Below are 22,008 nucleotides of genomic sequence, written 5' to 3'. Positions count from 1 at the left end.
TCTTAATGGCACACATGAACTAGCGCTATGTGGCTGTGAAAAACTGTCAAAATGCACTGAGAAATTAGCATAGGAGCCTACCTAGGTTTAGCTTTCAACAAAGAATACCAAGAGAACAAAGCAAATTTAAAGGGACACTGAAACCAATTTTTTTCTTTCATGATTCAGATAAAGCATGCAATTTTAAGCAACTTTCTAATTTACTCCTATAATCAATTTTTCTTCGTTCTCTTGCTATCTTTAAAAGGCATCTAAGCTTTTTTGTTTCAGAGCTCTGGACAGCACTTATTTATTGGTGGATGAATTTATCCACCAATCAGCAAGAACCCAGGTTATTTACCAAAAATGGGCTGGCATCTAAACTTACATTCTTGCATTTCAAATAAAGATACAGAGAGAATGAAGAAAATTTGATAATAGGAGTAAATTAGAAAGTTGCTTAAAATTACATGCGATATCTGAATCACAAAATAAAAAAATTTGTGTTTAATGTCCCTTTAAATATAAAAGTAAATTGGAAAGTGGTTTAAAATTGCGTGCCCTATCTGACTCATGAAAGTACGATTTTGACTAGACTGTCCCTTTAAGACTAGCAAGTATATTGTGATAATATACTAATGCCAATGTTTCTCAACTGCGGTCCTCAAGTACCCCCAACAGGTCAGGTTTTCATTATAGCTGAACCAGTGTACAGGTGAAATAATCAGCTGATCAGTACCACCACGGTTACTAACCTGCTCTCACCAATCAGCCAATTATTTCACCCGTGCACTGGCTCAGTTATAATGAAAACCTGGCCTGTTGGGGGGTAATTGAGGATCATGGTTGAGAAACCATGGCATTTGCAAGACTCCTCTTCCAACTTATCAGGTTCCCTGTGAAACAGGCTTCCCACAAGAAAAAAAACTAGCAATACTCATTCAATCATAAAGTTAACTCAAACATAGTGAGCAGTTAAAGTCAAAACTAAACCTTCATGATTCAGAATGCAATGTAAAAACACTTTCCAGTACACTTCCATTATCAAAAACGTGCACATTTTTATATGTGCAATTTCTGAGGCTCCAGCCCCTACGACTCAGTTTATACGTAGGTGCATTTTGTTATTGTCCGATGATAAATTGATTTAAACTTTAAAATTTGCCAGAATTTATTCTACTGTTTTAAATTCAAAGTGCTATTGCATTGTCTTGTTATTTGATATTTCTCTATTATTCATTTCTACAGTATTTTGTGGTCATTAATAGCGTAATAGAAGACACACCATGCTAGCAATCGCAGGGCCAGGGAGCCCTTGTGATCCCATGCCTGTCAGAGGGTTCCTACATTTATGAGATATATGCTGCGATCAGCATGTATCATGTTACTGCTGGAAACCTGTCCTTGGTAATAAAAGGGTTAAACATGTGTCAAAATACCTCTAGCTAAAAACCCTTGGGTGTCTAAATTCTACAAATATATACTTTTGTGTAGCAGTTTTGAATTAGATAACCGCTATTAAGCTTACAGTCTAAGCATAGCAAATTTTAGCGTTATACCAATAATGCCATCTTTGTAGTAATTGGCCTATATTTGATATACATTGCATGGAAACAGACATATAGGGTATACCTAAAATCAGGACTACATAATGAATCTATTTGTATGTATTTTTCTTTAGCTACACTAGTTTTGTAGAAATGGTTATAAAGAAAAATGAAAAGCAAAGTAGATCGCTAACACAGCGCCGCCGGCCACCCACGGCAACGTGCTTTCTCCAATAAGGTGAAGTTTTCACCTCTAGACCAATAGCCGTGTTAGGATTTCAGTTGACACTCACAGCTATTGGTCTAGAGGTGAAAACGTCACCTCATTGAAGAATGCGATGTGCCTGCCACAGGCACTGTGTTAGCGATTTACTTTGCTGATAGGGCGAGTTTCACATAACCATGAGAGAACCTAATGTTTATCGTTAGTGATGGTAAATCCTAGTGTTTGTTATTCGCTAGGGTTTACAATAACTTTAAGAGAGCGGATAATAATGGCGAAATAGTGAGCAAAAATTCCAAATATTGCCGTTTTATTTAAGCATGGAAACTGAAAAACCTCAGTCTTAAATGGTTAAAAAAAAGAAAGAAAATTAAATAAAATAACCCTAGTCGTGTTTCACATTTCCTCAGAGGGGTATTATTACGTATCAGTAATGAGTTAATTACAGCTCAAGGACGTTACAATGAGAGTAAACAAGATAGCTTACTTACCAGCTGGTGCTAAGGACTTTATTGCCTCTAGAAGATGCGGACTTGAAAACTTGACAACACAACGGAAAGGTTCTGTACGATCAGCTAACACACCAATTTTATTTTCAACTCTGAACATTGTTTCAAGCTGGGGGGAAAAAAAAAAAATTGTATCTCTGTATATAATAGACCATATTTAAATATAATTGTCAATACATTTCCTAATGCCCAGGACTGTGACATTTATACATCCACATATTCCTTAAAGGGACATAAAAGTCAAAATTAAACTTTGATAGTTCAAATAAAACATGCAATTTTTAAAAAGACTTTTTAATTTACTTCTATAGTCAAATTGACTTTATTCTCTTGGTATAATTTGTTGAAAAGCATGCACAGTTAGACTCAGAAGCAGGATTGCACTACTGGGAACTAAGTGGTTATTGGTGGCTACACGTCTCATTGGCCGATTAGAGCTCAGTAGCAAACTGATGCTCTGGAGCAGACTTCACTTTTGTGATTAAAGTGCCATAAAACACGTTGAGATCTGTGTATATCCTAAAAGGGCTAATTAAGTAAAAATAGTTTGCATAACAAAAATTATTTAAAAATTGCCGTCAAGTATTTTAAAATCATTTTCAAAAATAAGCAAAATTAGTAACATAGCCATGTTGTCTGGAGTAGTCTGATCCACCTGCCCCTTATCAGTGTTTAGCATCAGAAACACAGGCACTGTAGTTCAACCGAGTTTACAGCAGCTCATTTGCTTCTAGTCCTGCTCCAGCAGAGGAGTGTTTAAGTCTTCCATTCTACCAAATCAAAGGTGGATATAGATACAGCCATAAAAAGGAATTGTGTGGGGGTAGTTAAAGCTATACAATTAGGAAACTTAAAAGAAAGGGTTAATGGCGAGGCACTACATTATAAATTTGCAGGTAAAGTAATTAAAGTACATATTATATTTTGTCTCTATCCCAACTGTTTTATGTCCCTTTAACATATTTGCAAAGGTTATACACAGATATAAGCAAGCTATAATGCAAAACACTTTCATATCCCTTTAACTACATAGAAATCTCCCTCAATGGCACAGATTCAAAGCTTTTAAAAAAAACCTTCATATTCAAATTCTACAAAGGGCAGGTAATACCTTGTATGAAGCAAATTCTAGTTTTGGTTGTGGCCCATCTCCAAAGGTTTCACGGGTTATGTGCTGGACCCTCTCCTTCTCTCTCATATTTTCATATGTCACTCTTGGATCAACTAGAAAAAAACAAAAATGCATAATATATGGTAAAATATCACTACAGTTTACATTCTGCTGCACACATCAATAAGGAAGCATGCAAAAGGAAGTTTAAAGGGACACTGAACCAAAATGTTTTCTTTTCCGATTCAGATAGAGCATGACATTTTAAGCAACTTTCTAATTTACTCCTATTATCAATTTTTCTTCGTTCTCTTGCTATCTTTATTTTAAAAGCAGGAATGTAAATCTTAGCAGCCAATTTTAGGTTCAGCACCATGGAAAGCACTTGCTTATTGGAGGCTTACATTTACCCACCAATAAGCAAGCATAACCCAGGTTCTCATCCAAAAATGGTCCGGCTACTATGCATCACATTCCTGCTTTTTAAATAAAGATAGCAAGAGAACAAAGAAAATTTGATAAGAGTAAATTAGAAAGTTGCTTCAAATTGCATGCTCTATCTGAATCATGAAATTTGGGTTTAGTATCCCTTTAAGCTCACAAAAGGTACCTTAGCATGCGAGCCAATGGTAGGACATATCAAGTAATGGATATCAAAGAATCATCAGCAGTTTAATTAAACATTGTGTAAAGCAAATCATTCCTTAAAAGTCTTCAGCACAATTCTCTCTCAATTTTGGTAATTGCTGGTAAATCAGAAGCAGCAGTTGCACAAACATTGGCGAGTTGGTGTTAAACTCACTGCTATCTAGGGTCAGTACAGCAAAAATGACATGCTTTAAAGAATTGGAGAATGCAAAGTTTGCATTAGAACAAGCACCAAAATTCTGCAAACTCTGAACAAACTACTTGAAAACGTATCTTAAAGAACCACTCAATGCAGTAGAATTGCATAATTAACAAGTGTATAATAATAAAGACAAAGCAATAACACCTACTCACTACTGACAAATGTATTTTCTCTCCCATTTTGCCGGCCCCCTGAACCAAATTTTTGTTCTTTCGTGATTCAGATAGAGAATGCAATTTTAAGCAACTTTATAATTGACTCCTTTTAACAATTTTTCTTCGTTCTCTTGCTATCTTTATTTGAAAAAGACGATATCTAAGCTATTTTTTGGTTCAGACCCTGGACAGCACTTGTTTATTGGTGGGTGAATTGATCCACCAATCAGCAAGAATAACCCAGGTTCTTCACTAAAAATGGGCCGGCATCTACACTTACATTCTTGCTTTTCAAATAAAGATACCAAGAGAATGAAGAAAATTTGATAATAGGAGTAAATTAGAAAGTTGCATGCTCTATCTGAATTTATGAAAGAAAAAATTTGGGTTCAGTGTCCCTTTAATGTGACAGACATCAGCCAATCACAGACTAGTATACGTATACCCTGTGAGCTTGTGCACATGTTCAGTAGGATCTTGTTCAACAGAAAGTGAGTATAAAAAGATGGTGCAAAAATTGATAATGGAAGTAATTTGTAAAGTGTCTTTAAACTGCATGCTCTATCGGAATCGTAAAAGTTTATTTTGACTTGAGTGTCCCTTTAAAAGGGAAACTAAACCAGATTTGTTCTCTTGCTATCTTTAATTAAAAAGTAGGAATGTAAAGCTTAGGAGCTGGCCCATTTTTTATTTAGCACCTGGGTTGTGCTTGCTGATTGGTGACTAAATGTAGCCACCAATAAAGCAAGCACTATACAGGATTCTAAACCTAAAATGGGCCAGGCTCCTAAGCTTTACATTTCTGCTTTTCAAACAAAGATAGCAAGAGAACAAAGACAAATTATTAAAAAAGGAGTAAATTAGAAAGTTGCTTACAATTGCATGCTCTATCTGAATCATTCAAGAAAAAAGTCACTTATTTATACTATTGGTTTAGGTGCCAGGGTGCTCTTAAGTAAATCTTGATAATGGCAAAAACATAAGCACTCACTGGTCTTTAGTCAACTGTGCAAACAATTTTTTTTACTTGTGTGAGGTTTGGGGATAAAAATTCCCTTCAGACAATTTTTATCCCGAAACGTCACACAATTAAAAGAATGTTTGCACAGTTGACTAAAGACAAGTGAGTGCTTATTTTCAAGTCCCTTATTTAGATATATTTCAAAAATGTTTAACTTCTTCGCTGCTTAACTTTGTTTGCACCACTATGCTAAGCCGATTTTTTTTTTTTACCGCTTACATTTAAACACTATTGTAAAAGTTTCAGTGAGTGACGCACATAAAGGATTTAATGATTTTTTTTTAGCTGGATCAGCAGATTCAGCATATAAAACTTTACTGTGGGTCTAAAAACATTTTTTATTATGTAACCCTAAAACTATAATCAAGTGTAAAACCTTATGTATTAACTTTTTCCTTTTTTGTACCCAATTTTTATTTATAAAGGGGCTTGGTACTTTTCAATACCTTAACATTTGAAAAAGCAGGCAAAGGGTATTGGTTATCTGTAGCTGGTAAGGGAGCCAAGATTGAGGGGTTTAAATGACCTCCCCCATCCAGCTCCCGTGGCCTGCCCCTTTGTAACTTCCACACACACATTTGTGAAGATGTCACCGATAATCCAACCGATGGCTTGGTGGAAACAACTACTCGGCCACCAATGATCCCTAGCCTGTAGTGTGGGGGCAGCCGAAAAGAGCTCCTGATAAGCGATCCCCATGCATGACGAGGATGCCTCATCATGAGCATTGAACCAGTTAAATGGGGACACTTACATTTACGCCCCTCCTAATTTGCCTAGTTTGGCAGTAGAACTTTGTGTAGTTGCAGCTTGTGTGATGCTGTAGCCTGGAGGGATAAATTAAAGCCAGGCTACACACATTGTAAATTGAAAAAATAAAAAAGGGAAGCAAACAATGTAGGGGGAAAATAGCAACATTACAAACTTTGGCATTGTTTTCGGACATTTAATTATCATCAGAAGTGGTGCATGAAATTTTTGCCTGGCTAGTAGCTTTTGAGATATATATTTTATACACACATATACAGAGGTGGAAAAATATCACTATAGTTTACTAGTCAGGAGAAAAAAAAAAAGTTAATAGTCCACTCAATGGTTAAAAAAAAAAAAAAAAATTAAACATGGGGGGTGGAGCTTGGCCACCTTATGCAGTAGCTCCTAGGCCCGCACTACCTAAACCCAATAAAAATAGCTTCTAAGCCGACTAATAGCACTGGTAACGACCGGCACACATGTAAGAGACCCAGTGGACCCCAGTAACCAAAGGGGAAACCCCAAAGTCGAGGGTGGACAGAAGCAGATTAGCCACTATATAAATACGCACCCCAACAAAACACCACATAGTCAGAAATTAAACAGAATTCGAAACGTTATGCTTAAAGGACACCCCACTGTGACGCGCAACCTCTATACTATATAAACAACTCCTGACAGATACCATGGAGAATTTGCAAATATCAGCCAAAGACTAGTCCACAGCCTTTTCGATAACTAAAAAGGCGTCAATATCCACAAAAATTCTAGAGACAAACTACAAGTTTCTTACAAGATGGTATCTAACCCCTAGCAGGCTGCAAATGTTTTACAAGTCAGCTAACAATAATTGTTAGAGGTTGTGGGGAAATATGCACTCCAACACACTTATGGTGGAACTGAACCAAACTAGACATTCTAGACAGATGTACTCCATCAAATAGCAGATGTAATAGGTAAGACACTGCCCAACGACCCGCAAATACTCTTATTTCTTTCGCTCCCCAAGTTAGGAAACACAATAAAAAAACGCATTGCTAATACTGATGTTGAATAGTGCTCAAACATGGATACCAAGGTATTGGGAAACTTACAGTCTCAGTGGTAGAAGAATAGAGAGAGATAGCGAGAGATAAGATAGCGATAGAGAGATAGAGACAGAGAGCGAGAGTGTCCCTCTTCCTCCTAATATATACTCCACCTTTCTTCCACAAATCCAACATCTTCATCACTATTACGCATACTGGTTTTTATAGGTTAACGTGTTAGGGATAAGAAGATCTAACAGCAATGGACTAAGGTTGGACTGCACTATATAAGGTTTTTAAACAAAAAGAGCCCAGAGCTGTAAGGGCAAAACCTCCACCAGCAAACCTACATGAGGATCATAAGGATACTCAGGAAACAGAGACTTACAAATTACAAGACGGAAAGCTGTTAAAAGTATTCTGAAACCTAAAAAGGACTTGTTATAAAAAACGGACTAATAATATTGATTCACTCTTAGAGATTGACGCACTTTTGTGATTCCTTTTTCTATTACTGAGCCATAATGTATGGTATTTTGTATTTGATTTATTTGAAGCATAAATTTTAAAACAAATAAAATAAAAAATAAATTATAGAAGGGATCTACATCTGATCCTCCGTGAGGATCTGAATGCGGAAGTAAGCAGCGGCTTTGTGCCCTTTGGATATTTTTGTAGCCATATTGATTCCTGTAAAAAGATCCGCACACTAAAATCTGGGCAGATCCAGATCTTAAAGTGGGGATCTTTTACAAGAATCCGGCTACAAAAATACACAAAGGGCACAAAGCAGCTACTTACTTCTGCATTCGGATCCGAATGCACATACCTAGTGTGTAGAAAATGATTAAAAGGGACAGTCAACACCAGAATTTTTGTTGTTTAAAAAGATAGATAATCCCTTTATTACCCATTCCCCAGTTTTGTATAAACCATCATCACAGTTATAATACACGTTTTACCTCTGTCATTACCTTGTATCTATGTCTCTGCAAACTGCCCCCTAATTTCAGTTCATTTTGACAGACTTGCATTTTAGCCAATCAGTGCTCACTCCTAGGTAACTACATGTACGTGAGCTCAATGTTATCTATATGAAACACATGAACTAAGGCTCTCTAGTGGTGAAAAACCTGTCAAAATGCAAGGCAGCCTTCATTGTCTAAGAAATTAGCATATGAACCTCCTAGGTTTAGCTTTCAACTAAGAATACCAAAAGAACAAAGCAAAATTGGTGATAAAAGTAAATTGGAAAGTAGTTTAAAATTGCATGCCCTGTCTGAATCATGAAAGTTTTTTTGGACTGGACTGTCCCTTTAACAACTTACCTATTTTATTTAGTCCTGGATCAACGTTTCTTTCCTGAAGTGGTTTGGGATGATACGACTGGAATGGCTGAAATAAAACAATATGGGAAAATGTGTTACAAACTGTTGAAATTAAAGACAAAATGTATTTATTTTATGGAAAATCTATAATTTTGATGGAATCTATATCTAACTCGTTATTTTAAGCTGACAAATAATGTTTTAAAATGCCTAACAGGATACTATCTCCACTAACCACCAAAATCTAGTCATGTAGAAAAAGTTAATAGGTCATTATAAGAAATAATCTGAGAAAATGTCAAAACAAAGTGATTTTGGACACAGAATGCAAACATCATAACCAGATGAACAAATAAACTGCGTATTGTAATGGAATACTTTATATAGCACTATAAAAAGAAAAATACAAAACATGCTGTTAACATTAAACAGTTTCCATCCCTCTTATCAGTTAATACAAAATTTAGAGATTTTTTTTGCACTTTTTTGTCCCTTTAAATGAAATTAATGAACTCTGCTTCCTCCATCTATGGCCTAGATTTATTAGATGTGGATATTTAGATCTAATATCTCCAAATATTATATTTTCATTTAAAGCATTTTCAATACAATATGAAGAGACGAAAGATTCAAGGTACATACACTTTATTAAAAAGACGTGTCCATATACACTTACTCGATAAAAAAAGCAATACACTTGTGAACAAACGTGTACAGGCTCTCGGGTGTGTGCTATCTCCCAGAAGGATTATGAGTCTGTAGCGTATATTCACCTCCACGATCCTAATGCCTACGGATTAACTGCTGCCTGGGATATCGACCAGTAGTACTGAGCAGTACTGTGTACTGTGATTCGCACCCAAAATACCTCTATGCATAGAGGTATCTTGTGTGCAGTGAATATATACCACAGACTCTCAATCCTTTCTAGGAGATAGAACACACAGAGAGCTTGTACCCGTTTGATTTTCATGAGTGTATTGCTTTATCGAGTAAGTGCATATGGACGTGTAGTTTTTAATAAAGAGTGTACGTACCTTGAATCACCGGGGCGACCTGTGTTTTCTTTTGTTTCAGATTTTTTTTTGTGGGGGCCGCAACGAATTCCATCGTCAGGAGCTGAACCGGAGACGAACACTCGGAAAAAAGGAGGAAAGGAAGGGGAAAGCTGCGATTTTATTATTTTCTACCTTTGAAACATTCTTGTAGATCTGTACAACTATATCTGCAGCTAAGTGATTTTACCTCATTCCTATTGAGTGACACGTTAACAGTCCTTGGATATTTTTATACAACAGAGGGAAAGACTTCAGTTTTATTTATATCATACCATATATGATTATATTCCTATAACTGCTATTTATATTTTGTAGACTTTTTTTTTTTTTTATTATTGGTTTACAAGGGATTGTGAGAGTGAATTTTAGTGATTATTTCTTTTATAACTATTTTTGCACATAGGTTTTTGGCACATAGAACACAGCTTTAGGTTTGTGAGTTTTGACAATATGAAGAGAACCACCACGTTACTTAACCCCTTAACGACCAAGTACGTGCCAGGCACGTCCTCTGGGGTTTCAAGCGCTGGAAGCGATCGTGATCGCTTCCAGGGTATTGCAGTGATGCCTCAATATTGAGGCATCACCGCAATACCCTTTTTTACCCACAGATGCAGAGAGGGCTACTCTGTGGCCCTTTCTGCATCGGCCAACAATGGTGCCGATTGTTGGTGGGTGGGAGCCAAGGCAGGGAGGCGGCCCATCGCTGGAGCAGTTCCGGCGGTTGTTCCGGGAGGTAGGCGGGAGCGTGTGCGCGATTGCTTTACACATACTGTAATAATAATCTAAAGAGAAAGAGTGAGATATTGAGGGGGGACAGCTACACTACGGAAAACAAGGGGTTATAAAAAAATAAAATAAAAAATATGGACATTTGATTACAAACTGGGTACTGGCAGACAGCTGACAGTACTTAAGATGGCCACAAATATGAAGGGGGGGGGCAGATCGTGGAGGTTAGGGGGAACCTACACTGTAGAAACACATATATAATTTATAATGGGGAAAAAAAAAAAAAAAAAAAAAGGTAAAAAAAAGGACTTATTTTAGTACTGGTAGACTTTCTGCCAGTACTTAAGATAGGGGTGACAATTGTGGGGTGGAGGAGGGAAGTAAGCTGTTTGAGAGGGGTCAGGGAGGGATCAGGGGGTTGGATATGTCAGGTGGGAGGCTGATCTATACACTAAAGCTAAAATTAACCCTACAAGCTACCCAACTAAACCCTTCACTGCTGGACAAAATACAAGTGTGGTGCGTAGCGGCCTTCTAATTACAAAAATGTAATGCCAAAGCCATATTATGTCTGCTATTTCTGAACAAAGGGATCCCAGAGAAGCATTTACAACCATTTGTGCCATAATTGCAAAAGTTGTTTGTAAATAATTTCAGTGAGAAACCTAAAGTTTGTGAAAAAAAGTTAACTTTTATTTTTTTTTTTATTTGATCGCATTTGGCGGTGAAATGGTGGCATGAAATATACCAAAATGGGCCTAGATCAATACGTTGGGTTGTCTACTAAAAAAAAAATATATACATGTGAAGGGTTATTCAGGGATTCCAGACATATATCGGTGTTATAATGTAACTATCGCTAATTAAAAAAAAAAAAAAAAAAAAAAGTGGTTTGGAAATAGCAAAGTGCTACTTGTATTTATTGCCCTATAACTTGCAAAAAAAGCAAAGAACATGTAAACATTGGGTATTTCTAAACTCAGGACAAAATCTAGAAACTATTTAGCATGGGTGTTTTTTGGTGGTTGTAGATGTGTAACAGATTTTGGGGGTCAAAGTTAGAAAAAGTGTTTTTTTCCATTTTTTTATATTAAATTATAAAAAGATATGATGAAAATAATGGGATCTTTAGAAAGTCCATTTAATGGTGAGAAAAAGTGTATATAATATGTGTGGGCACAGTAAATAAGTAAGAGGAAAATTACAGCTAAACACAAACACAGCATGTGCATGGAATTTGAAACAACTTTTCAAATGTACTTTTATCATCAAAATTTGCTTTGTTCTCAAAGCAATTTTTGTTGAAAAATAAACCTGGGTAGGCTAATATGATAATTTCTAAGCCATTGAAGGCCGCCTCATCGTTTTTCATAGACACTGCTAGTTCATGTGTGCCATATAGATAACATTGTGCTCACTCGCGTGGAGTTACTTATGAGTTAGCACTGATTGGCTAAAATGCAAGTCTGTCAAAAAAGCTGAAATAAGGGGGCAGTCTGCAGAGGCTTAGATACAATGTAATCACAGAGGTAAAAAAGTATATTAATATAATCGTGTTGGTAATCCAAAACTGGGGAATGTGTAATTAATGGATTATCTATTTAAACAATAACAATTCTGGGTGTAAATTGTCCCTTTAAGACCACGCTGAATTTTTACTGAATCCAGAAACTAACAATAGCTCACTTTACTGACAAATAGGCAAATTCTTAGCTTATGAAATGGGAAGGTCAGAGCAGGAACGTTAAAATGTTTCAAATTTTAAGGGGAAAAAAGAAAATTAAAGTACAAACAACACACACACACACCACACCCTGCAAGCCCTTTCCTACCAAAACATTTCTCGTATGCCTTATTTTCCCCACTTACAACAGAAAAATGCTGCAGTTCACTTTTAGCATACAATAGTAAGGTTAAAGAAACCAAAAATGACTTGATAAAAGAAAGCTGAAAGCAAAAATATATAGTGCAATTTCAGCATGTTATAGTTTACATGTCTATTTAAAATTTTAAAATTTGTTGCATCCAAATATTATCTTAAGAAGCATTTATTAAAAGAAAAGCCAATCTCTCTTTTACTTAGGCTACTAATCTGGATTCAGAAGTGATTCTAAAATGAAGACAGTAGGTGGGAAAGAAATCTGACTCCTGATTATTACCTTATTCATAAACTGACCATGAATGGTTCATTTCAGCACTACAGGGTCAGGATTTCCTCTTGGAAGAGGTGACTTTTCCCACCTGCTAGAGGTGTTTAGAATCAGGCCTGAAAATAGAAAATCAAAACTAAACTTAGGTGTATATAAGCAAAGGCCATAGACACATCAACATGTGGCTATACCACAGATCGGAGATTTTATATTTATATACTTAATTACTTTTGAAGCACTGATTGCACGATTTACAACATTACAAAAAAACTCAAAATATTTTAAGGTTCTTGATAATCTAAGTTGTTTCTGCCATAACAGGATTTGCTTATTACTAGAAATCTTGACATGGTCCTAGAGACATAAATGACAGGATAGTATTTATGAGAAACAAGTAATTTTTGTCCATATGACCGATATAGCTGTAAAGTACATATTTGGTTCTATTTTTAATTCTACACAGTAGTATTCACACACTAACTGTTCAATAAAGGTAGCTTTAAAAGGAACACAAAACCTCATGATTCAAATAGAGAATACAATGTTAAACAACTTTCAAATTTACTTCTATTATTTAATTTGCTTCATTCTCTTAGTATCCTTTGGGGAAGAAGCAGCAATTCACTACTGGGAGCTAGCTGAAAGACAATAACAAGAGGCATATATATTAAGCCACCAATCAGCAGCTCCTGAGTCTACCCAGGTATCCATTTCAACAAAGGATATCAAGAGAAGAAAATCAGTTAGATGATAGAAGTACATGGGAAAGTTATTTAAAATCACAAGATCTATCTTGATCATGAAAGAACACAAAATCTGGTTTTTATGTCCTTTTAAAAATCTTTAATACATTTCAAACAAATAAAACGTATTAATATTTTATCTAATCTTGTAATCCTTTAGGTGTAAAGAGTGTTGTTTATTAAAGCAAAAAATGTGATCCTTTTTAATGAAAAGAATAACAAACCACACAACAAAGTGCACTATCCTGTTACAAATTACATACCATATGTTAAGCCAACCAAAGTGTCAGTCATGTAGCAGTCTGGCCTAGGACTTATACATCTTATATTTAAAAAAAAAAAAAAAAAAAAAAAAAAAGAGAAAATGGAGCTAATGTTTAAATCTTTATGAAACTGAAAGTAAATTTGCTCACCTGATTAAATCGTTTAAAAACAATATCCTTAAGCGAATCTAAACTTCGGCTTTTCAGTTCCAACTCCTGAATCTGCCCATACTTGGCAGCAAGAACAAGAGCCTAGTGGAGTAAGTGAACATTTATAATAAGAACAAGTGCAGAATCATTCATTTCTCAAAACACCAATATAATTAAAACAATAAAGTAAATTTAAAGGGACATTACACCCAATTTTTTTCTTGTATGTTTCAGATGAGCATAGTTTTAAACAACTTTCCATTTTAGTTCTTTTATCAATTTTGCTTTGTTCCCTTGGCATCCTTCATTGAATAAGCAGCAATGTATTAATGGGAGCTAGCCAATGAAGTTTTAAATATGTACAGCAACCAATCAGCAGCTAGCTCCCAAGCGTACTTTAGGTATCATGTTCAACAAAGGATACCAAGAGAAGGAAGCAAATTTTGATAATAGAGGTACACTGGAAACTTTATATGCTCTGAACCATGAAATAAAATGTGTGGGTTTCATGTCCTTTTAAAGGGCCTTTAAACTTGACATTTCAACAAAGCATAACATGTTTCATTATTGCAATATACAGTCATTTATTTTGCAGCCCTTTTCTATAAAATACATCTAAAAATTGTGCTTGTTTCACTTTCTAACAGGGAAGCTTGATTTAATACTTTTAGGCAATGTATGTGAACTTTTGTTTACATCCACTCCCTCTCATCGCTTATATTGTGTCACATGCGTTTAAAAATGTGGATTATCAGTTTTGCAGCAACAATCATGATAGGAAACTCATTCTTTGCAATAGTAACTAAGTTGAATCAGTACTAAACCTCCTTAAGGGAATTCAAGAGAGCAGGCTACCCCAGTCTGCACATGTACAATCAGAGTTTGTGCTATCTCTGTATATTAGTTTGTGATGGTTTAGCAGGGGTTCTTTTATTCTGGGGGACAGGGAAATCAGCGAAAAGAACATTAAACAATATACTCATTTACCAAAAGAGAGCTGCAGTTTTCATTGCAAAATTATTCTTATATATGAAGGTTCATAATCATGTAGTTTACAATTTGTGTTTAATGTCCCGTTAAGATAAATCTTTACAACACCTGGCACAACACAGGCTGGCAGCTCTTCATAAGATTTGTGATAAAGACATAAGGAGTCTGCGCGTGATACACAACAAATGTTGCTTTATATTGATTTGGTTTGGCATGATGCGTCCCCCATGCAATGCGGATCCAGATCTCCTCGCCATACTCTTTAAAGTGAATTGTTACCTGGAAGTCAAAGTGAGAATTCTTTTAAAGAGAGCAATCAAGTGTAACATTCTTTTATACTAATACTTTGGGCTAGATTTATCAACGCCGAGACGTACAGGGGCGCGTATAAGCGCCCCCGTACACCTCAGCTCGCCTTGCGCTCGTGTGCAATCCCGCCCCCTGCCCGTGCACAGCCAATCACGCGCGGGCAGGAGCTGTCAATCTCCTCGGTCGGACTCGACCGAGGAGATTGAATTTCGCCACAATAGAGGTGGCGAAGATGTTAGGGAAGCAGCGGTCTGGTGACCGCTGCTTGTTAAATCACAGCGAGCAAGTTCTTGAGAGAACTTGACGCCGTAGAGGCTTGATAAATCGAGCCCTTTAGCTTAGAAAAAAAAAAAAAATGTCTAACTGTATTTCTATTTTATACACACACACACATATATGAGCTTGAGAGCAGTTTATCTAGTTATGTAAGGTTCTAGAAGCAGAGACATACATTGCAATATGAAAAAAAAAGCCTCCAAAAATGTTGTGTGCTATCTCCGTAAGCCAGGGAGTGCTTGATCATCAGGCCCATAAAACACAACACAATATACGAAGAATGCTTACATTTTTTGAAACTGCATAAATACTTTTTTTGAACTGGATCTTGAAGTCTGACATATCAAACAGGTCTAGGTCTTGTTCTAGGGAAAAAAAAAAAAAAAAAATTATTTATATATACATAAACACACACTGTATATAAATAATATTAAGAACTTTTCATAACAAGTGAGAAAAAGTGATAAACATACAATATATCTCCTGAGAGTTGTTACAATGTTATATCATTGTTTTATTATCCATAGGTCCTTCTGATGTACTTATTACCAACCACACATTTATCCACTTCAAACTAGAATGCGGCTCCTAGTTGGATCAATATCGGTGTTCTGCTCAGGAGTTATGCTTATGAATGGTTATATATGTAGTTATCTAGGGTCAGTAATGTAAAAATGACATGCTAAAATAATTAGAGCATATAATATTTTGCAATAGATTGCACATTCCCCACAACAATCATTATGAAAGTTGGCATTTAAGGAGTATCATCCACATAAAAGGACAAATGCCAATTTTTCCTTTCATAATTTAGACTGAGCATACAATTTAAAACAACTTTCCAGTTCTATTATAAAATTTGCTTTAGTCAGTCAGTATCCTTTGTTGAAGTAGCATCAATGCACTACTGTAAACTGGCTAAACACATCAATAGAGCTAATAGCAAAAGGCATATATGTGCAGCCACCAATCAGCAGCTAGCTCCCAGTAGTGCATCGCTGATCCTGGGTCTACCTAGGTATTCTTTACAAACAAAAGTTACCAAGAGAATGAAGCAGATTAGATAATTGAAACAAACTGAAAAGCCGATTAAAATCCCATGCTCCGAGTCAAGTTTATTTATGCAAGTTTAAAGTGAAGGTAAAGTTACCTTGACGCTGATCCACAATCTAATTATTTGTAAAAAAAAAAAAAATCAATAGGACTTGAATTCATCATTTTTTATTCTAAAGCCAGTAATCTCACTTTTAATTCCATTTTTGCCGCTTTGCTAAATCAACCCTTTTTTTTTTTTTTTTTTTAAACTTTGGGTCACGTTTTTAGTTCAGCCAGTTGAAATTCTGGCTGTTAGGCGGCCATGACCCTATGTCATCCGCCTACTTGAGGATATGTGCATGCGCTACACTCTATTGATTCATCTCACAGTAAACGCGCATTCTCATTGCGTGCATGCGTACTAGTTTGGTTCACGGCTGCATTGAATATAGAAAAGTGCTTTCATTATGGAATTGATCTAAAAACTTTTGCCAAATAATTATATATTTATTGGATCGAAAATTGCTCGCTGCTTAATAAGAACCGCTTGCACAGAAGACTGTTAAATTGCAGAGTGGTGCATGCGCTGTTTCACGGAACGCTTTCTACGTCAAACACAAGAAAAAACAGAACTGGTATGTGGGAGGAGTTAGACATAGGTACGGTAGTCAGCCAAAGATTTAAAAATAAGAAAATTAGAAGAAAAAAAAAAAAAATGTAAAAATAAACTTAGCGATTAGGTTAGGGTAAGATTAATAAATGCACTCCTGTATTTCATATGCTTAAACTTAACTTTTGACTTTACTGTCCCTTTAATATACAAGATATACCTCATATCAACCAAAAAAGCCTATTGGTAAATCCCACACTATGACTACAGTTGTTTAGTAAATACACTTCACCATATGTACTTCGCTTACAAAGAAATAAAGGCAACTACCTACACATTAAGGGCTAGATTTATTAAAGCCCTACGGCTGCAAGTTCTCACAAGAACTTGCTCGCCATCATTTATCAAGCAGCTGTCACCAGACTGCCACTTCCCTAACCTCTTCGCCACCTCTATTGATTGACAGCTCCAGCCCGCGCGTGATTGGCCGTGCGCGGGCGGGATTGCACGCGAGCGCAAAATTGCGCTCGTGTGCGATGGCGAATACCTGCGGGTAATTTCGCCCCGCCACAGGCGAGCTGAGGCGTACAGGGGAGCGTATACGCGCCCCTGTACACCTCAGCTTTAATAAATCTAGCCCTATATACGTGTTCTCTTGGGCTAATTCTTTTAGGGTTTTTTTCAGTCAACTTTAAAAGAAGGTTATATAGCAATGCAGCCAGAATACCCTGAAGGATTATTGAGCCTTTACATCAGTAATCCTATGCTAAATAAGGATTTGTTTTTCTATAGACTCATTTGGGCAATGCAAAATGAATGTGTCTTTGGAAAATGTGTGATATTGAAGCAGTCACATACCTAAGGGTTTGGACATTTGATAAACATTCCAATTTTTCTTGTTTGAATTTGCATGATTATCTAGAATGAAGAAAAAAAAAAAAAGTAAAATGTTATTAAATGTTTTAAATACTTCCAGTGAATGCACAAAACATGTCATTTAAACTTGCTCACAGCCCAACACTAATTCTCTCAGTATTCGCTCAAATATTAATCTAATCTATAGCAAGCAAATTTACTTCCATATTATAGCTACAAAAATGGCTAATGTAACTTACAAGTAATATCTAGGGCAGCAGCATTTGTCATCGTTGCCCGTTTTTCCTATTGAGGAGAGAAAAATCACTTTACAGGTAATTTCATATTGAAGCAAATATAAATTACAATAATCTCTTCAAACAAACATAATTTGCTATAACATGTTTTAATCTATCATTTAACAGCTTCAGTTGATGACCGGCTGTGTTCAAGCAGTTCTCTAAATATATAATCTCAAAGTTCCAAGTAGAAATTGACCTGGGGTGAGTAGCTTTGGCTGATTTGAGGTCTTGGGGCTATACAAAATGAGGGGATAGGAGGACGTGTGTAAAAGAAAAAAGCTGATTGGCCATTAGTACCAATTAAGCAGCATCTCTGAATATAAGTGGAAGAGGATTGAGATACACTGCATAACAGGTTGCGGAAATGGGTTAAGAAGCAGCAGTCTGATGGTATCCTTTGATAAATCTGGCTCTTAGCCTTGCAGCATCGCTAGTGATAAAATGACATGCTCTAATGAATATTAGTGACTAGTGACCCTGCGAGTACTGTTCAGGAGCAGCAGAGGACAGTATTCGCTCAAATAATAATATCCAGTGACCCAATCAGCAGCGATAGTCACATGACCCAGCTGCTGAACTGCTGCTTCTGATTGGATCACTGGTTGTTTCTGTCCTCTGCAGCTCCTGATCAGTACTTTCAGGAATTAAAGGGACACTCAAGTCAAAATAAGATTTTATGATTCAGAAAGAGTATGCAGTTTTAAGACACTTTCCAATTTACTTTGACTATCAAATTTTATACTATCTTTTTATATTCACACTTTCTGGGAAACCAGAACCTACTGAGACTGTGCACAAGCTCACAGGGTATACGTATACTTGTCTGTAATTGGTTGATTTCTGTCACATGATACAGGGGGCTGGCTAAGTGGGAGAGAAAATAAATTGGTCAGAAAAAAAAAATGTACTCTTTATTTAAAATTCAGAGCAGCTGTTATTGCCTTGTCTTTTTATTATGTACTTGTTAATTATGCAATTCTACTGCATTGAGTGGTCCCTTAAGCACAGTTGCAGAGACTAGAGCTAAAATTACATGCTCTAAAGAATTAGAGCATATCATTTTTCCAGTATACCGACCCTTTAAAACGAACATGAAATGAATGTCTGTGCACATTTTATCAGTCAGTGAGCAGCAATACATCCTCATGGATAAGGAGAATTCACAAGTCTCACTTGAAGGACATGAATCCACTATCACAAAAACAAATTTTGTATTCAGGGCAGTCATTTACTCTCCCTTTAACAACAATACGCCACCAATGTTATATTGGGTGTTTCCCCAAAGAATTCCGGCACTCACAGGTCTTGATAAAGTTCAATAGTTTTATTAAATACAATGCAAAAAAGGTCTTTAACTTTCTCAAGACCTGTGAGTGCCCGAATTCTTTGGAACTTTCTATTGAAGAAAAGTTACAGTAGGTGGCGAGTGCATGAAACCGGACATACATACATAATAAATATACATATTTACACACACACACACACACACATACATATTAAAATGAACAGAATGGTTTATTTATAATAAAAACACATCAATACAGGTCAATATATATTTTGATCTTGTATTGCAAACCTCACAGAGCTGAACAACTTCCATTGCGATAGTCTCCTTAGGTGGACTCAAAGTCAGTGTACTTAGATCCTTTTCTGTTAAGAAGCCCCATGCCTTTAGGATGGTCATAATTTCTTTGATCTGTATTTTAACAACCGTCCTCTTAATAAAGGCAGAAAGCCATTCATCCATCACAAGGGCACTACAGAAACACAATCAAGAAAAATCATAATTATACAAAATGTATATAACACAAATTAAAAAAAAACAAAAAAACAACATAGCAAAGGCATACGAGCATGTAGTGTTTGGCTGAATGGCTGTATCTAAACCAACAGAAAATGTGTCATGCCATGCAGGGTGTGCCCTAACGGACCAGGGCTCATAACGAATAAATATATTTTATTAAATTGACTGTAAACTTTCCCCTTTGTATAAATAAATCCGGAATGTTAGCGATACAATATTTTTTTTATGTAGTTTAACCCCTTCGGGGCGGACGCATCCGTCCAACTTCAGATCGTAAACAAAAAAGGAAGCACACGATTGTCACTGCAATCATGTGCATAAAAAACAGCACTGATCCTGGGGGACTGCCAGCATTGCTAGGCATGTCCCCCAGTCAGATCAATCGCCGTTTGTGCTAAGAAGGGAGCAGGATGCCGCAAAAGTTAGGATGTTTCATGCCTTCCTAAAGGCGTTAAAGCCCAGCGCTTTTAAAACAGCACTGAACGTCCTAAGGGCGTCTAGGGGTTAGGTCATCAGTTGTAATGAAGATGCGCTGTAACATACTTTATAATGTAGAGCTGAATTTCAAATACCCCTTTTTGCGGACGCCCACTTCAAAAGTTATTTTTTTGTGAGCCAACGATATGAACTGTTCTCCATTTCGCGCTCTAGACATACGACACACGATTTATTTATTTTTGCAGCTAGAGTGTAGAGTGGGCGGTCGGAGCGGGGGGGGGTATTTGAATTTCAGCACTACATAAAAAGGTAAGTTAAAGTGCATCTTCATTACAACTGATGAATTAAAGGGACAGTATACTGTAAAATAGTTTTTCCCTTAATGTGTTTACAATTGCTTTTTTTTACCAACTGCAGAGTAAAAAATGTATTAAAATTGGCTTTTTAAGGTTTATTTCTGTATATTAAAGCTCTGATTTTGTGTTTTGAAGCCACAGCCTAATAAAATAGGTTGAGCTTGTAGGTATAATCAGATCTCATTACTGTATCACATTGTGCACATATACCTGCTTCTTTATCTTATATCTGTCCTTAAAACAATCACCAGTACTTTGAGAGAACAATGGAAAAATCAACATTTTATTACCTTATCTCTGCTTTATCACACTGGGAGTGTAATTTCTTCTGCTGGCTGTGTTTACAAAGCTTATCTATAGCTGGTACGCGCGGCCACAAACTTTCAGAATAGGTGGGGATACCACATGCTAAATTAACAATTTCAAATGCCAATATAAGGGTAAAGGAGCTACTTGTAAACAATTTAATACACTCCAACAGGTAAAGTGGATCATTGGGAACAAATTAAAGGGGAGAAAATATTTGAGTAAACTGTCCCTTTAAACTCCATCTAAAACATTGCTAACATTCCAGATATGTTTTTACAAAGGAGAAAGTTTACCATCACTTTAAAGTAAACATTTTGCAGAAACTATACAATCATTCAGGGATATTAACGTAACAACTACACCACTGCCGTTTACCACCTAAGATAATAAACATGGTACCTACATAGCTGTCCTAAACGCAATCAATAAAGCACTGTCGCTTAGCAGTGTCACCACCTGTCCTAATAAGAATAACGCAGTTCAAAAAGTAGAGTCTACCACACCTATGTCACTGTAAGGGGATCTTCACCCCGCCAATTCAAAAATAAAACAGCAGCACATGTAGAAAATGTCTTCAATTTATTATCAAGACACACATACCACAAGTACATGTGCTGCCGTTTCATTGCTAATCAGAATAGCCACAACACAGTCACCAGCTATCTTGGTTGCTAAACACATTACCTACAGTGCTGTCACCCAACATCATCATGTAACAGAAATGCTGGGTTAAGCACTTTCCTGCCAGCAGCCTAAGTGAGTGCAACAACTGTGCCAGCGGGGCTTGGAAAATCCAGGGAGCTACTGTCTCCTAGAATTTTGCACCTGGCTCCTAACGTTTTGCGTTTTTCTTAATATATCTATATACAAATACCACTGTCTGGTACATATTTTTACCAGCTGCTACACTTTAAACAGATTTGTCAACCCCTGCAGCAAAGGCGAGAGTTCCCAATCACAATGCAAGGTACGGCACATCTTGTGAGTTCTCATGTGCAGCTCTATATGCAGTGCTTGGGTCGATGCTCCTTGTACAATACAAGAAAGATGGGAGTCAGTGACATGGAAGTCTCCAAACCCAGAATGCCTTTCCTTGTTCAGTGGGCCATTATGCTTGTCACACT

The 22,008-nt window shown here is 36.4% G+C and overlaps 1 protein-coding gene across 2 annotated transcripts in view; it reads right to left on the bottom strand.

Moving 5' to 3' along the window:
- Positions 1-22,008, bottom strand: part of CENPN (centromere protein N) — a 36,277-nt gene that overhangs the window by 12,749 nt on the left and 1,520 nt on the right. The window contains exons 2-10 of one of the 2 annotated variants that reach the window (XM_053700594.1): positions 19,554-19,734; positions 17,936-17,981; positions 17,679-17,738; positions 15,464-15,540; positions 14,699-14,869; positions 13,601-13,702; positions 8,505-8,571; positions 3,370-3,482; positions 2,241-2,367 (exon numbers count right to left, since the gene is read on the bottom strand). In XM_053700594.1, the coding sequence (XP_053556569.1) occupies positions 2,241-2,367; positions 3,370-3,482; positions 8,505-8,571; positions 13,601-13,702; positions 14,699-14,869; positions 15,464-15,540; positions 17,679-17,738; positions 17,936-17,981; positions 19,554-19,724 (934 nt within the window). In that variant the 5' untranslated portion in view covers positions 19,725-19,734. Of the gene's footprint in view, positions 1-2,240; positions 2,368-3,369; positions 3,483-8,504; positions 8,572-13,600; positions 13,703-14,698; positions 14,870-15,463; positions 15,541-17,678; positions 17,739-17,935; positions 17,982-19,553; positions 19,735-22,008 lie in introns of those variants that run through there. The other variant, XM_053700599.1, reaches the window with a different exon arrangement.

Source organism: Bombina bombina, chromosome 1 (genome assembly GCF_027579735.1).
Source record: "Bombina bombina isolate aBomBom1 chromosome 1, aBomBom1.pri, whole genome shotgun sequence".
Classification (NCBI taxonomy): domain Eukaryota; kingdom Metazoa; phylum Chordata; class Amphibia; order Anura; family Bombinatoridae; genus Bombina; species Bombina bombina.
The sequence above is the reverse complement of the archived record's forward strand: the minus strand, read 5'-3'. Positions and strand labels throughout refer to the sequence as shown.